The sequence below is a fragment of the Astatotilapia calliptera genome, chromosome 14, assembly GCF_900246225.1.
Source record: "Astatotilapia calliptera chromosome 14, fAstCal1.2, whole genome shotgun sequence".
Classification (NCBI taxonomy): Eukaryota; Metazoa; Chordata; class Actinopteri; order Cichliformes; family Cichlidae; genus Astatotilapia; species Astatotilapia calliptera.
The window spans coordinates 11485863-11503359 of record NC_039315.1 but is presented as its reverse complement, the minus strand read 5'-3'; the positions used below and the strand labels follow the sequence as shown (position 1 = coordinate 11503359).

Sequence of the window (17497 nt, the reverse complement as noted above, 5' to 3'; positions counted from 1 at the left end):
AAATTCAGTAGAAATACGTTAATTTGAGGTGGGAATTACCAGGCTCGATTTCACAATGTGAAACATTCTTTTTAGTAGACTATTGTGACTGAGCCATTGCTTTGCTCTAAATTAGTAGGTAGCTTTGTCCAGCTAAGTGTGCCCAGTGTTGGATGGTTTTTCGGTTGAGTTGATTTAACTTAAGTTTGCTCAGCTAATATTACTTCAGGATGGTGGTGCATGAGATGAGCCCTCTTGTTCGTAATATTCCCAGAGTATTATAATTTATTTAATAAACTATCTATACCTGGTGTTTCTTGTATCAACACAATATCACAATACAAATATCGCAATGCAATTTTTCCCCCCTAACCGTTATCTGTAGCACTGTAATAAGGGCAAGTCTTCACTACTCAGTAGCTGCAGCTGTTGAAGAGACTGTGAAACTAGAGATTCAGGGAGAGAAACAGGAAACAGTTCTGATGCACCTCCTGAAAGATTTATAATTGAACTCATTTATCTTTCTAGCTTCCCTAATACATAAAATACAAGTCTGCCAAAAACTCTACTAAGATAATATCTCACCTCAGGCTGACGCTTATATAACCTCAATAATTTTGTTAAACTATTTGTAAAAAAAAATCAAGTAATGAATACACATAATAAACACATAGTACATAAAAGCTTCAGCACATAATGAGGTTATAAACACGACAACATTTGGTGGTATCAAGCCCACAAAGAGTACTAAATCTGTGGTTCATTAGCTGGTAACGTATCCAGAGGTTGTGGTAATTCATCTATATCATCTGCAAGTTGATCATGCACCTGGCTTTAATTGCAGTGAAATAGCCAAGCAGGTGGCTTTGCAGGAAGTCACCATTTCTCAAAATCACGCAGCATCTATTCATGTGTGTTTTGTGTTTTTTGGAGGGTTTTGTTTTTTTTACAAAGTGGAACAAAAGGAGTGCTAACAAAAGGAACAAAGTGAATTATAAATTCAGCAGAATGCAGACATTAAACCGCCTTAAAAACTTGCTGATACACAGTGGTGCAAAAAGGTTGCTAAGAGAGCATGCTGTGTTATTTTCAATGTAATGCAGTAACTACTGCAGAGAAAACACCTCTTTATAACGCACTGTTCTTCTCAGATAGTTATGCTCTACAGGTTTTCACATGTTTAACAAGAGTGTGTTCACACTTGCAAGTGTTGTTTAGGTTTTATGTATTATAGGATTCACACTTCTAACATGTAAAAGTTGTAAATACAATGAACAAAGAGGTTATATGAACTAACAAGTACCTCTTATTCTGCAATATCCTACATTGTCCCACATGCAAGATTCAAAGCACTGTTCTTATTCTGGTGACTGAGTAGGCACTTAGTCAAAGGAGCTTGCAAAGAAAAGCACCTGGACTTCTTTAAGTTGCTTGAAGATGTTTCACCTCTCGTCCGAGAAGCTTCTTCAGTTCTAAGGTCAAATGGTGGAGAGTCCCAGATTTAAACCTAGTGGGAGTTTCCCCCCACAGAGGGACAAAAGGACCCCCTGATGATCCTCTAATCGCCTGAGCCAAGGTGTGAAAATGGGTGTGGGTCCCAATCAGCCAGGGTTTCGGGTGAGCTCATTGTGAAACCTGGCCCCACCTAATCATGCGAATTCCTGAGGTCAGATTGCCCAGGATGTGAGTGGGCGTTAAGGCGTCTGGGGAGGGAACTCAAAACTGGATTATAGATGGCAGAGAGTTGGTGTCGTAAACCCCCGCCTCTGTTCAAAGATGGTCGCTTACAGTGGACATAGATGGCTTCTTTCACTCCTCTTTCAAACCATCTGTCCTCTCTGTCCAAAATGTGAACATTGGCATCCTCCATTGATGGGAGTCAAAGAGGAAGTACTGGTCCGTGTGTGTGGGCTTCCGGTAAACTTCGATGTTGAGGTTGCCATTCTCTTCAATGTGCACAGCGCAGTCCAGGGAAGGCAAACAGTTATCCTTTGTGTCTTCCCTGGTGAACTTGATGTTTTTATCCACAGCGACTTCACAAGCGCATGGCACAACATAGAAGAGCCACCTCCACAGGACAAGACTCAGAAGTTCATCTGCATCTTAAGGATAAAGGACACTCTTTCGAGGATGCCAATGTTCACATTTTGGACAGAGAGGACAGATGGTTTGAAAGAGGAGTGAAAGAAGCCATCTATGTCCACTGTGAGCGACCATCTTTGAACAGAGGCGGGGGTTTACGACACCAACTCTCTGTCATCTATAATCCAGTTTTGAGTTCCCTCCCCAGACGCCTTAACGCCCACTCACATCCTGGGCAATCTGACCTCAGGAATTCGCATGATAAGGTGGGGCCAGGTTTCACAATGAGCTCACCCGAAACCCTGGCTGATTGGGACCCACACCCAGTTTCACACCTTGGCTCAGGCGATTAGAGGATCATCAGGGGGTCCTTTTGTCCCTCTGTGGGGGGAAACTCCCACTAGGTTTAAATCTGGGACTCCCCACCATTTGACCTTAGAACTGAAGAAGCTTCTCGGATGAGAGGTGAAACGTCTTCAAGCAACTTAAAGAAGTCCAGGTGCTTTTCTTTGCAAGCTCCTTTGACTACGATGACCTGGATGACTGAGAACCTTCACAGACGAGTAGGCACTTAATTACACTGAAAGCTTTATCCATCTTCTCTGGTAGTTATGAAGTGCTTACCCTCACAGAGAAGTTACATATGTGCATTAGTCAAGACTGCACCTGATCTCCTTCTTAATAGCAACAGCCAGCAAGAAATAAAAGAAGGAAAGTGTGTCTCGTGTAGTGGACAGGACCATCACATTGGTCATAAACTAAATTTGCCACAAAAAGTTGTTTACTTCCACTTGAGAGGGACTGCTTCAGGAATTAAGAGAATAAACCTTAAATTTTATGAGAATGAAGTTATTATTACCTTTTGTACACGTGCACAGATAGATGAGGCATCTATTTTAAGTACACTAATGGAAATTTGTAGATCAACATCATTCTTCCATTTTTTGTGTGCAAGAACACAAATAATATACACTCACCAGTGTTGTTCAGTATGAACAAAAGCACGGATCCATCGTGCCTCATATCAAAGTTCATGCTGTTTCTGGTGGTGTGATGATGTGGTACACTTTGCTTAGTATTGCAGTGTAACTAAAAAAGTGTACCTAATGAAGTGGTCAGTGAGTGACAGAAAGAATTAATTTATATTTTATTAACAGTTAACAATTTCAGGGTTTGTCATGACACTGAGCTGTTATTTGTTTCTCGAGTTTGGTGGTATAAAGGTGTGCTATTGTCATTAAAAATGACAAAGTTACTTAGGATTATTATAGATGTGTAAATGTCACATTCTTCAGTTTAGGTCACAATTATACATGTATTTGGCATAAAATGAGATACTATTGCATACATTATAATAACTTAAAAATATATGCAAATGGATCCTGTAAGATTTACAACCTGACTGCACAGCAATAACACTTGGCTGATATGCCTGGATTTATTGGCGTCACATTTCGGCTTTTTGGCCCACATGGCTCACAGGCTACATTAAGTGAAACTTAATAGACACACATTAATCTGCAGAGCATTAACACAGGACCAATCTTTTCTACTGGATAGCAGCAGCTTTTGAAGTTTTGAAATTAGAGATTCAGGATAGTAACTCCAGGAGAGAAATAAGAAATAGTTTTGGTGCAGCTCCTGAAAGATTTATAATTGAACTCATTTGTCTTCCTGACTTCCCTATTACATAACATGCCTCAACATCTCTGTCAAATACTTTACTAAGAAGATAACATCTCACCTCCGACTGCACAGCTGACTCCAGCTATGCAGAGAATGACTCTTGTGTAAACTCCTGCGTTAAATTTAACCATGAGCTAAATTGTTTGGCTTCCAATATTCACAAAAAGAAAAGCTTAACATAAAACATGACATTCTCATTTTGTCCTGCGTTATAAAATCCAGTGCACCACTTTCCTGTATCTCTAAAAACACCAAACTCATTTCCTGCCCGGCGAGTTCTCGTCCCGGAGAATCAAACACTGCTCTTCTGAAAGAAGAGCTGCTGACGTCTTCAAATTACGCACAAGGTGTCCTTCAGTTTCTGTGCCTTGACTGTCGTCCAAGACTTATTGGAAGCCTAGAGATAAGAGTTCATTTTTAAAGAGGAGGTTGTGCTGTGGAACTGGAGGAAGTCAGAAGTTTGCAAGCAAGGAGACCATAGTTTGTCCTGTTTGGGAGATGCTTTTTAGTTTTGCTTTTACTGGTTATGTTTAAGATAAGATTGTGGTTTCATAGCATTAAGCTTGGATACTGAAAAATTAAGCTTACCCAGTAACACATATAGACACTTTATCAGTGTCTATATACGCTGAGTTGAGTATGACAGACCTGCCTTACTGTCACCTAAAATGGCCTATATTTGTATAGCATCTACACCTCAGACAAGAAAGGAAACTTTGTGTGTAGTTTGGACGGATATTGTGGCATCTCTACTAGTACTCTAGGTGAAATGACAAAAAGAAAGCCTTTGTTTTTCAATTGACTCATGTTTTAAGCTCGGGAAAACTAATCATGTTAAATAATTGTGATCTCAAAACTGACTAAAATTTTCATGGTTATATAGTTTTTGCCAGCTGGGATAGGCTGCAGCTCACCATGCAACCCTGACTTGGACAAGCAGAGGATGGATGGATGGATGGATGGATGGATGGATGGATGGATGGATGGTTTTTTTATCTAACCACAACCTTTATATTCATCTTTCAACAGAACAAAAATCTGCCAGTAAAGCAGTCCACTGTTAAGAAATCATTCTTACTGCCACGTCTTATTGAACTAGACATGTAATAACGATCATTTGTGTAGGCAAGATAAAAGTATTGCAGTTTTGAATGTGAAAATTGCTTCAGTGTGAGCCTGCAGAAGGTTAAAAGTGCCGTGGGTTTTGAAAATAAGGAGCAAGCCCTCAGCATTGAAGATGGCCCCATACCGAGGATCACTCGCCATCAGAGACCTCATCTGCTTTTGATCAGCTGCTACCTAAAGAAATTTCTTCCAGTCAGAGCTTTATCTCTCACTGCCCTCTTAAGCCCAGTTGGCCTGTAAGCTACACTTGTGCCAATCTGCTCATTTTATAATTACCAGAATTTAATACTCAAGGAAGTCTAAACAACTAACAGCCCCTAAAAGAGCAATGGGCTGCAGTGGCAGGCAGGAAGAGCAGAAGAGCTCTCTGGTGGTGCAAACCACTTCTGAGTGATTATTGGACAAGCCACAGCATCAGAGTGTGATATCTGCATTGTCAAAGGGAAAACCAATTTAGCTTTTCTTTTGTGAATGAACAAGAAGGAGGAAACTGCTGATATTACAACACGAAACATGTCCCAGTAAAGATGAAGCTGACTAGATGTAGCACTGAGCAGATTCTTTGTCGGCTCAGTCTTTTTATGTCGTGCCTCAGCAATCGTCTCATGGTAAACAATAAACAACAATATACCCAGCCCTGCAATGCAAATAACTATTAGTCGTAGTTTTTGTAATGCAATTAAGCCTGCATGCAAAGCTTAAATCAATCAGTACAGTCAACGAGAGACACAGATCACCTTCGTGTATGCCATTACCTAAACTTTAGCTGCACAGATCAGCACTTCCAATTGACTGTTAATGGACTGCTACACTACGATTAGATAATGATTATCATTGCTGACCGTGTTCTGCATCCCTGTCTGTCTGTGCAGTGATGGCCACATATTGCTGTACTGTTTGTCTTGCTTGAAGAAGACTTCTTGCTGGTTTACATTGTGAAGTCTACAGTTTATGGTAATATAATCTAATACTGGATTGGTTATAAATAGAGATGTGGCATAAATCAGAATTTTAGTACCTGACAGCAAAGCAGTCACTGCACTACCACTAAGCAATAATAAAATTCTACACAGAATTCAAAGAACACAAACCATTAAATGAAATGACCGAAAGATAAATTATGTTCTGTCTAGGTTGTGTTTAAAATATTTTATAATTTGGCTCACGTGCAGAAGCAGAAACAAGATGTAAAACCAAAAGTAATATAGTTTTTCAACCTTTTAAGTTGATGCGACAAACCTGTTAGCAAAGAAATGCCTGTTTATGGTTACATTATTTTTATGTAAACCCATATTTACTGAGTTTTTGATCACCACCATCTCCTGAGACAATGATGGTAAGCACTTTTCTACTCTACCTGCTCACTCAGCATGTTTTAAACATTTCTCATTCACCCAAACACTTTTTTCTTCATCTAAGTGCTTTCTATCTACATTCTCGCACACGTGCAGACGCACTCCAATGAATGCACAAGGAGGGTCTTTTGGCATGTAGACTGGAGGGGATCGAACCACCAACCTTCCAATTAGTAAATACACTGTTCTACCTCCCACCGGATATTGTTTAGCTCATTAGCTGCTAAAAAATTTTAGCAGCTAAGGTTTTTATAAGCCAACATTTTTGGTATCGGATAGATGCTGTGCAGCAGCTTTATCAGTACGTTTATTTACTGAAGGCTAAACTAAAGTAAACTAAAACTGTGTCACAATTGCGCCTTGAAATCACAAAAATATTCAGTTTGTGACAAAAAAAAAACAAAACAAACAAAAAAAAAAATGGAGAAATCTTTTTGAGATGCAGGAACCAATGAATGTTTTGACTTTGCCAACTGACATTTAGAAAAGACGCGGACTAAAGCTTTCTTGGCTGCTGCCTCAAAGCACACTGTGCGCTGTCTATCTTGCGTGCTGCACAATATCGTTTATTATTTAGTAAATATTGATATCTATGACTAGCTAGTTTATTGTGATGGTGCTTTGTTTTCTCTATTATTATGTTGCTCTTTGTTGTTTGCTGTCTCCTCTGTTTGTTTGTTTTTGTTGTTTGTGTTTTTTTTTTCTCCATACAGGTGACCCAGGAGTTCTTTTTTTTTTCTCTCTCTTCCCCCCCCTTCTCACCGTCTCTTCTCCCCTTTGGTTTTCTTTCTTTCTCTCCCCCTCTTTCTCTCATTCATTCCCCCTGTCCTATTTATTAAAAAAAAAAAAAAAAAAAAAATGACAAAGGATGAACTGAAGCTCTGCCATCACGTAATGTCGCATACTGCTGTTTCTGATGTCATTTAGAAAAAAAAAAAAAAAATAAAAAAAAAAAAAAAATAGAAAAGAAATCTGAAATCAGAATCAGTCAAGAAAACTGCAATTGCTGCATCTCTACTATCAAGTGCAGCTTTTAAAAGCTGCCAAACAATTCATCAACGTGAATGGCGATTTAACTCAGGCCCGTGTGTTTAAAGCCCTGAGCAATGGAAATTACCAGAAACCCAGAATGGTGTCATCTTCCTCGCAACATTTTGTTCCCTACTGGCAGGACACGGGATAGATGTTAAACTAAGTGCTTCTGCTAATAGCTCAGCATTATAATGCTGAGTAATTGTGCCTTTAAAAAAACCTTTTCTGGAGTCTGTGAATATGATTCAGCAAAGCAAAAAATAGAAAACACAGGTTGTGCCTTCCACACCACATCAAGACTTTTGGCTGTGACAGATGACAAGTGAACTATTGCCGTGCTCCAGTTGAGCTGGTCCCCTGCCACTGCCTCTTCTGTGACCTCAAACAGCAGCAGCAGCCTAGCTGCTCTGTGCGTTGTGAATCGCTGCTCCCGGACACAAGCCCACTGTGCCTCCCCATGACAAACAGCTATTAAATTCAAATTAACACTGTTTTGTATGATCAAATAAAATAACAGAGGTCACAGGCTGAATGCATTAGCGCACGCCTCTGTAGAATTCAGAGAACATTGTGTTGCTGTTTGATAAACAAGCTGTCTGGGGACCGTTTTACCAGTTTGACAACACTATACACAGCTGGTGCTGGCAGTATAATGCAGTATATAAAGTATTCATCGTGTCTTAAAGTGAGTGATAAGAATTGGGTTTGGGGAATCACTGACAGTGCAGAATCAATTTTTTTCAGAAAATGTGCCACCAGTCTATTCTCCGTGAAGAAACATCACAAAACAAATTATTTTAACATAAAAATACTGCCATCCCCCCTATTCCCTTTTGCAGAGAGTGAAAAGTAGGAGCAGAAAGAAAGAAAGAAAGAAAGGGGAGAGACTGTTCACCAGCATCATCCAGTTCTATTTTTAGCTTGACGGTAAATCTCAGCAAAACACCAGGTAGCCTACCCATTTATTTTATTTGGACAGCAACTGAAAGAAAAGGCTTTCTGGCTGATCTAGATTCATCAGCTCTGAGAAATACAAAAACTCAAAGGTGCAATCTTACACTGAGCTTTGGAATAGTGAGTGAAGTCAAACAGAGGACAAACAGTGGAATCTGTAAGCCTGTACTCTGTGGGGAGGGAGGAGGTGACGAAGATGACCGACGGTGATTCGAAAAAAATTCTTAATAGAGGTATGGCACCACAGTACCTGTCTGGCTCCAAGGTTCAGCTTATAGTGGAAGCAGAAACAGGGATGCACAATCAAGTGTAAAACTGAAGTGTGAATTCCCGTGGCAGCTGGTTGAATTACTGGTCTCATTAAAAGATAATAAACTATCAAATGTAATGTTGAGCTGCTTGAAGAAATAAACATTACACATTTGTATTTCAGGGTAGCACTATTATGATCATATAAAAACCACAAAGGGTTAGGGCTGCTCAATTAATCGAATTTTAATCTCGATTACGATCTGGGCTTTCAACGATCATTAAAAATGACTGAGCTGATTATTAGCACCTCCCTCGTGCTTTACTCTCGCGCTGCTCCGTGGGGCAAATCGAGCGCACCTCTCTGCATTTCGAACACGCGTCACAACAATTAAGAGGACCCGGGGGAAGCTCGGAAAGCTAAGCAGAAGTTATTTGGAGAGGAGAGTGACTGCCGTTGGTTGAAAAGAGAGGTAAAAAAAAAAAAACTTCAGTGGTGTGGAAACATTATGGGTTCGCGGAGTCAGACGTGGATCAAGTAGACACAGTTTGTACGTAGCTGCACCACAGAACAACACTGCAAAGTTCACTAAACATAGATGTTTACATTTTTCATTTATTTCTTATATTGCAAACATTTGCACTGTTATCAGTATTTGCACACTATTTTATATTATTTTTTAAAGTCATTGTTCAATACATTGTTATTGTTAAATAAATATCGTCAAATAATCGAGATCTCAATTTCAGTGAAAATAATCGTGATTATCATTTTTGCCATAATCGAGCAGCCCTACAAAGGGTCATACAAAACCTTGTGCTAAAATGATGACTTTGTTTTTTTTAACATTTAAATTGTCATTAAGTTACAAAGACATCAAAAGTTTATGATATTTCTTGTTTGTTTGTTTTGGGGTTTTTTGCCACAAGGTAGCAGTAATGCAACTACAAGCTACAAACAAGAAAAACATAAGAAGCATGTTAAGATGCTACCAGTAAAATTGGATTAGATACTCATTTGCAACAGTATTGATACTAACAGTGCAGTCTTTGCTTCCTCCAGTTGACACACAGCTTCACACCACCCCTGAATCTGAATCACAGGCAGGCATTGATTCAGCCCCTCCCCTCAGCTAGCAGCTGAACACATGAACCAGCTAGCAGCTAAACACATGCACACCATCAAGACAAATTTAGCAAAGCAATGTTAAAGACCATCACCCCAGTCTTTATGAATAATTTTGTTAGATCAGTAAAGCTCCTGTTTGAACAACATTTAAGTATTAAACAGTTCTACATGTTAACTTGCATGGCACACACTTTGTTAATGTTAACCAACAGTCGCACTAGCTATCCTTCTGCTAGCATGGCTACACAATGAAAAATCCATTAATATTTCTTACACTCTGAGTCACACCTGCTTTATTTTAAGGACCAAAGCTTTACTCCACACAGCTCTTATAATTCCTAAATCCTTATTACTCTGCTCTAATTATCTTTCAGTGTTTGGATGATTAAAACTGAGGCTCTCATCTGTTTTGCTAGACAGTCAGTGAATCTGGGCACGAGGCCATATTTCTGCAAAAGCCGAAAAGGGGAGTACAAACCGAAAGCTTAGATCACACACACTTGCTGTTACACTTTAATGATGGAATACAGAGCATATCCATATTATCTTTGCCTTACATTTCATAGACCCTACACTCGATTATAATGAAGATTTTTCTCCCAAGTGTGTCAAGAGATGATTTTAAATGAGAAGTTCATCCCCTGCAGGGCTCCTATAATTGAAAATGACAAAGTTAAGATCAGCATACATACGTGAAAGATATGAAATTAAAACATCTGCATTGTCCATGTTGCTGGGGCTTTGAAGAGTAATGTTTTGATAGGACCTGTTCTACTTCACAAGTTATACTGGGAACTGAGGTCAAGTGATATTTAATAAAAACAGATACACAGCATGCTTGATATATGGCTGTACTAACAATAACCCCACATAAACTGCGCATCGCCATTAATCTGCCACCAGCCTGCCAGAGCATCGCAGGGTTTGCATGATTTTATAAAGAAGGCTGAAGTAATATAACGCAGCACAGTGTAGTTTCCATTAGCTAGTGAGTTTTACAGCGAGACTCAAAGAAATATAATTAAGATTAACTGGAGAAGACATCCAGCTACAGCTGGTGAGAAAAAAAATGGCTTTCCGTGCATCCAGAGAAGCTAATTTGTCTTCTGAGACTGTTTACTAAAAATAAGACTACTCTCTTGATTTCTGTGAAAAACAAACTCCTTCCCATAGAGGCTGCACCTCACTCTCAGGGGCAGGCTGTGCTGCAGCCTTGATGGTTTGATCCCCAGCCCTTCCGTGTGTTGAAGTATCCTTGGGCGAGATAGTGAACCCAAATTTGTTTCCAGTGGCAGGTGAACACCTTGCATGGCAGCTCTTCTGCCACTGGTGAGTGAATGAGAAACACACAAATTGTAATCCACGTACCTTTTGCCTGGGTTTCAGAATAAACTGGATTTTTATTTTGTTGGTTCAGTTTCAGATTTCTGTCAGGATATTACTGGCTCATGCTTCATGCTAAATATACTGTGCTGTCAGTCTTTGTTCAGATCATCATTACTCTCTAGGTTCAGGCTTTTCTGTAACATTGAACTCACATCAGAATTGTGTGGCTAAGGTTTTTAAGGGTCACAAATATAAAAGCTATATTTTTATTTCAAGTGACATCATTTAGGGCAGATTATCAGATTTTTAAAGGACCAATGACTCTTCAGTCACAAACATTTCTTTACCTATACGCAGAAGTTTGTGTCTTGTAAATCGTCATACAAGTTACAAGACTTCACTTCATACACACTTGCATGCCACTTCATTTCGCGTGCCAGTTCACCAGCTTGTTAAGGCAAATATTCAATCTGCCAATCACACAGCCACAAGCCCCAACATTTAGGCATGTAGACTTGTCCAGGATGACTTGCTGAAGTTCAAAAACAAACATCAGAACAAGGAAGAAAGATGATTTAAATGACTTTGAACGTGGCATGGTTGTTATTCCCAGACAGACTGGTCTGAGTATTTTAGAAACTGATAATGTGCTGGGATTTTTTCACACTATCGTTGCTAGATTTTATAGAGTATATAGAGTGGGGTCTGAAATTATCCAGTGAAGCTGCAGTTCTCTGGGTTAAAATACCTCAATGATGGCAGAGGTCAGAGGACAAAGGCCAGTCTGCTTTCATCTGATAAAAAGGTAAGAGTAACTCAAACAGCCACTCGTTAGAACAAAGGTATGCAGAAGAGCATCTCTCTGAACCAGATGGGCAGCAGACACAGCAGCAGAATACCACACTATAGACAATAGAAGACTGGAAAAACTTTGCCTGGTTTAATATCTGCTGTGATATTCAGATTATAGGGTCAGAATTTGGCAAGCAATATGACAGTATGGATCCATCCTGCCTTGTATCAATAGTTCAGGATGGTGTTGATAGTGATGTAATGTGTGTGTGTTCATTAGTAATGAAGTGGCAGTTGATTGTTTGTGGAGCATTCTGGAAAAACCAAAATATTTCTACTGTTTTCTAATGGTAAACACATAAAAAGTGTCTTTGCACACTTCCTGAAAACAAGACAGAATAAGTTAAATAAAGTAAGGAAAGTACTGAAGTAGGAATTTTGTGCACAATTTTAAAATGGTTTGGTCATTTTTGTCTGAATCAGCTTGCTGACAATAGGGATCTGCTTTGTGTTATTTCAGAGATGTTCGCCATTGGATGTCACTGCACCCTGTGACTTTTATGGTGTTTTACTTTGAATCAGAGGAATCGCTACTTTAAAGACCAAGCCACGCCAAATATTATCCCCTCTGTGTTGTGACACTTTCTGCCACCACCTGTAGTAATAATGATTTGATATTTCATTGATCCCTGCGGGGAAATTTTCCGTCCACTCTCAGTTGATGTAAAAGGTCAGAGCGCAGAGGCCACTGTGAGCCTGAAGCTGCCGGAGATTTGGTGACACGCTCACAGGCTTTTCAGCAGAGCAGATGCATGAAAGAAGAAAAGTATCACTACTCACAACATCACAACCCGGACTGATGGTATCATGCGTCCAGGTTGTGAACCCACTTATTAATGTTTGACACTATATCACTGGAGTCTGGCTTATTTGCACAGCAAAACCAAATAAATAAATAAATAAATCCTGGTCTTTCACTACAGCTATAAAACTGCAGCAGGTGCATAGAAAGAGAATAATAGCAGCCCTTTTAAGCACTTCATTTCTAACAGATTAGCAGAAAGAGCGCAAACGCAAACAGGTGGCAAGTGTGAGCAGCAAACCCATCTTTCCAGTGAACAATAAACCTTTTATGCCACAGAAATGTCAGGACTTCAAAGGCTTTTGCTGATACTGTCCTGTCAACACTCTTTCACATTCCACATATCCAATTTAACAATCAAATGAGCTGCATGAGCTATTTTTAGCAATGCTGAACTCCTTTGCATTATTTCCTTTCTTTTGCACTTTGTCCTTGATGTTTATATTGTGATTTACGGTTTCTTTATAGACAGAGTAACGAATGCAAAATGTGATACATGTTGTGACCATTCACCTTTAGTAACACGGGTCTGTCTGTAGGTCACTCGCACCTCACCTGTCCAGATTTGACCCTGCAGCGGCGTCACAGAATCTGACGCAGACCTGCTGTGACACCTTTACGGACACACGGAGACAGGCAAGTCAGACAAAACCGTCTAACTGATATAAAGACGGACTTGGCTGGACAGTCCACCGGACCGCTTCTCACACAGAGGTCTGTATTGACCGTAGCGCATTCCTACGGATAGCCTTCATCCACGCAGCACACGGCTGTGCGCGCCAACATCCAGCAGCAGCACGAGACGCAGGTTTCAACCTGTTAGCACAGACCAGGCATGTAGTGTCTCCTTACCTTTTACTCTCGTCTCCTTTGACATAGTGTCCTCTCCCTTGTGTTTCTGTCAGTCTGCGGCCACTCAGCAATGCTGTCACGTTATTCTCCGTTTATACACCGTTTCGTCGGATAGTTAATTGAACATCGGCTCTTCCTCTGTCCCCTCTCTCCTGGCTGCTGCACCTTGACGCTTGCCAGGCTGAATCAGGGTGAAGTGGGGCACGGGGAGGTCTACAGCTGCCTCATCGGTCTCCTCTCAGCGATGAGATGAGAAAATTAAACAAAATAGCCAAAAACAGGAGAAATCTGCAGCTGTGTTCTCATTCACCTGAGTCAAGACCCTCGGAGCATCGACCCGCCCCTCCGCAGACATACTTTGGCTATGTGGTGTATCTGTGCAGACTTGGCTCACATGTCATGCCCACCCAGCTCCCGTTCCTCTCTCCTCTCCGCCGCTAACAGCAGCCAGAGTTGTGCCAAAGCTCCGGTCTGCAGCTTGACTGCCTCCAGCGGTGCGCGCACGTCCGCGGCTGCTGAAGGGCGTCCGTCTTCCTCTTCCTGTGTCCGTTTTCTGTCTGTGCAAAACACTCAAGGAGGACCCTAAATGGAGACCTATAAAGCAGCTGGTCCATTGCTTTTCTCATGCCTGGAGCCGTAATGAAAAAGCAGTTTACCAGCTATATTGTCACTGGGACGACACATTTAATTAGCCAAGGCAGTTTAAATCAGTTTTATTTAATCTATCATGCCAGAAGCCTTTGCAGAAATTACACATACTCTGTAAGAAAGGTTGCTGCATTTGTGTGCTGGGGTCCCAAAAGTCCGGTTTAAAAAAGAACAAGGCACAGCTTTAATGAAAGAGTAGAAAAAATACACAGAATATTAAATGTAAAGTAGATTAAAGTCTTTCTGCAGTGTCATACAATCTGGTTTTGCTGTATAGAGTTTGGCTGTAAGCAAAAATAAATAAATTAAAATAGAAATTTTGATATAGAAAACATGTGGCATAAAGAAGAAGAGCATGGGGGCGCAGTGAAACAGGATGGAGGGGAAGAGCGAGCACCCCTTTAAACCATCCATCACAAAGCAGTAGATGCCAGATTGGTCGGTCAGCTTGGGCAGTCACTCAGGCAGAGAAGCAAATCTTTTGGGCTTTGAGAAGTGCTTCAAAATACAACCAACCATCAAAACAAAGCACATGGGTGAAGCACATGAACCACGTTTCTCTCAGCAGCTTTAAATCCTTTAAATCCAGTTGTGAGATCTGGCTTAATCTCACAGATGCTTCACCTAATGGATTCCTCTAATTCATTTCTACGCTTATTTCAACCTCCAGTCCTGCGATACTTGACCCGAATAGCTGCAGAATAGCTTCCCTCACGTTTCTTTATGGTGCACATTAAGCAGCAGTGTGTCAAGTGGTCACAGTAACACCTGCTGTTTTCAACACTGGCATCCACATATGTGACCACACATGAGCTTACACAGTCCCTTAAGGATGGTCTGGTTGTGGCATTAATCGGCAGTCACGTCCACACAAATGAATATTGATGGGGGAAATGGTGATGGCCGAACCATCACCCTAGAATAAGACAGCCAGACATTCTACATTACCAGACTCTACTAGGAATACACACAGCCAATTTGTATTTATCATGGAAGCCAATACCAATACACTTCTGGTGTAGAACAGTGAGTTGCAATCCCTACTAAGGAAAACTAATAGGGAAAAGCCTTAAGGCCAGGAAGACAGGAAGACAGATAGCTCTGATTACACCAAATGGCAGCACTGCCTGAATCCAAGAGGAAAAGAAAGGCTAATTGAATTATGTGAATTTCTTTTGTAAGAAGACTTCTCTTCATGCCATTGGAGACACAACTCAAAGCAGCACTTTGCTTCTCAACAGTGGCTTTTGATGTTATTTGATGTCAGTATTCAGTAAGAAATATTTTACTGAACCATACAATTATATATAAAAAAAAAAAAAAACAGATCTCTGTGGCAATTCAGAGCCAGTCTAGGCACTGAAAATTCATTGTAAACATGACTAAAGTCTTACAAAGTAAAGTCAGAAAGAAACTCAATCACACTAAATGTTTTTGTTGGTATAAACACTGCAGGGGTTTTGAAAAATGGATGAAAGAACTGTTTCAGCAGCATTAAGCTTTCTGGGAGCCATTAAAAGACTCACAAACTACAGTGCAGGCAGTCAGCAAACTGAATTTAGCACCCAAGGTGCAGATTTGTTGTTCTTTTCTGTCTTTAAAAAATAATCCAGCAACCTTATGGAAGGAAAGACACCGTGCTGTATGTCACAGCACTCTCACGCAAGGTGAAGTTGTCAGCTGGCTGTTTTTATCCTAATGTGCTGTTTGATGATGTGGCTTGCTGTTTCACACACATGCAGATATACTTACTATTCTACTGTTTAACCCTACAATTCACTGTTGCTGTGACCCTTTTGTCCTCTTTATCATATTAGCAGCTTTAGAGAAGTACTGTGATCCAATAGGAATGAATTGGAGGTTTAGAAGAGAACTGAACTGTTGTTTAACCAGCAAGTCTCTTGTCATTAAAATCTATATTTTAAAGGAGACATGGCCTACAGGGCACACCACTATAAAGTTATGAAAATAATAAATTAAGACATAATTAAAACATACAAAGAAAAAAAGAAAATGACTTAAAATAGGAAAGGAACAAAATACATTTCAAGCTTAGGAATAGTATTTTTACTCCTTGGTTGTTTTTTTGTTTTAAATAAGAGACTTATATTCTTCCATGCAATGTTGATGGACAGGTTGACTGATGAGGATGCAGGAGTGTCCATGGTTCACAGATGACAATGTGATCTGTAGGGAGTCAGTGAAAGAAATCCTGGAGAAGTGGAGGTATGCACTGGAGAAAAAAAAGGAATGGCAGTCAAAATAAGCAACATAACTGTAATGAGAGTAAAAAGCTATTAAATATAAATTCAACACTTTTAATCCGCTTCCGATATCATGTCTGCTTCATTTGCTGTGAAATCTCAAGGAAACAAGCTTTCCAATTAATCATCCAATTCATATTTTCTTCTTCTGGAGTTCAGGTATAACAGTAAAAACACTCCGCAGTTTCATTGTTCATTATTCATATAAAACACAACTATTATAGGTATTACGAATTGATTTTTAATGTAGTGAACATATTTATAATTGTAACCTGAGTAAATTACACTGGGGTGCAAAATGACTTACGTCTACTTCCTGTAAGTACATTTAAGGCTAGCTTATTATTTAACCTTTGCAAATGATATTAAATTCTTATCAAATGTAGTTGTTGCTATAGTATTATTACACTTTAACCACCTACAGCAACATGCTGCTAACATATTCATGCATCAACCATGAAAATTGAAAACACCAGTTTCTGTAAAATCATTATGCATTGAATGCTTTCACTTTTAATTTGTTCTACAGGCTACGCTTTGTTTATCCGTAGTTTCTCCTGAATATATTTTGCACATTTGAAAGAAGGGCTTTTACTTAATAATGGAACATTTTTACGCTGTGGTATTGCGACTTCAAGTGGAGAGCATTACTACTTCTCCCACCCTTTGATCAACCACGGTATCAAATAAAGGTCATGCTGCTCCTCCTGCTGAAGTGAGCTATTCTGTATGTCGGCCTATACTCAACTGTATCTTACATTAATAAAAAATAAATGAAGAATATCTAGTTTTTCTAAATAACTCCAACGTGTTCACTCTGCCTTGTACGCACGTGTATTGAGCTTGACAGATAATCATTTCTATCTCATGATCCATCATTGTGAGTATAGTTGGCTATCTGCAAGGACTCGATTCATATAATAACTACATAACAAACAATTCAATCTGAGAGGTATTATTAATCCCAACAATGCAAAGCCGTGACAGATGCTTCCCTTCAGTCATGTATTTAATGAGATCTCAGATGGCCAATTGCGTCTCAAAACTGTCTGAAAAAAAAGGGGGAAAATATGAGAATGCAAACGATGGTGGTGTCTGCGCGACAGACTGCTCAGTGATGGCCAGCATCTCAGCAGAAATCATCCCTCAGATACTTCATCTT

At 39.9% G+C, this 17497-nt stretch overlaps 1 protein-coding gene across 4 annotated transcripts in view; it reads right to left on the bottom strand.

Moving 5' to 3' along the window:
- The window catches only part of pitpnm3 (PITPNM family member 3), a 106366-nt gene extending 92307 nt beyond the window's left edge, over positions 1-14059 (bottom strand). For 3 of the 4 annotated variants that reach the window (XM_026191489.1, XM_026191492.1, XM_026191490.1), the window contains exon 1: positions 13424-14059. In XM_026191489.1, coding sequence (XP_026047274.1) covers positions 13424-13448 — 25 coding nt within the window. In that variant the 5' untranslated portion in view covers positions 13449-14059. The remainder of the gene's footprint in view (positions 1-13423) is intronic. The other variant, XM_026191491.1, reaches the window with a different exon arrangement.
- Positions 14060-17497: the final 3438 nt, after the last annotated feature.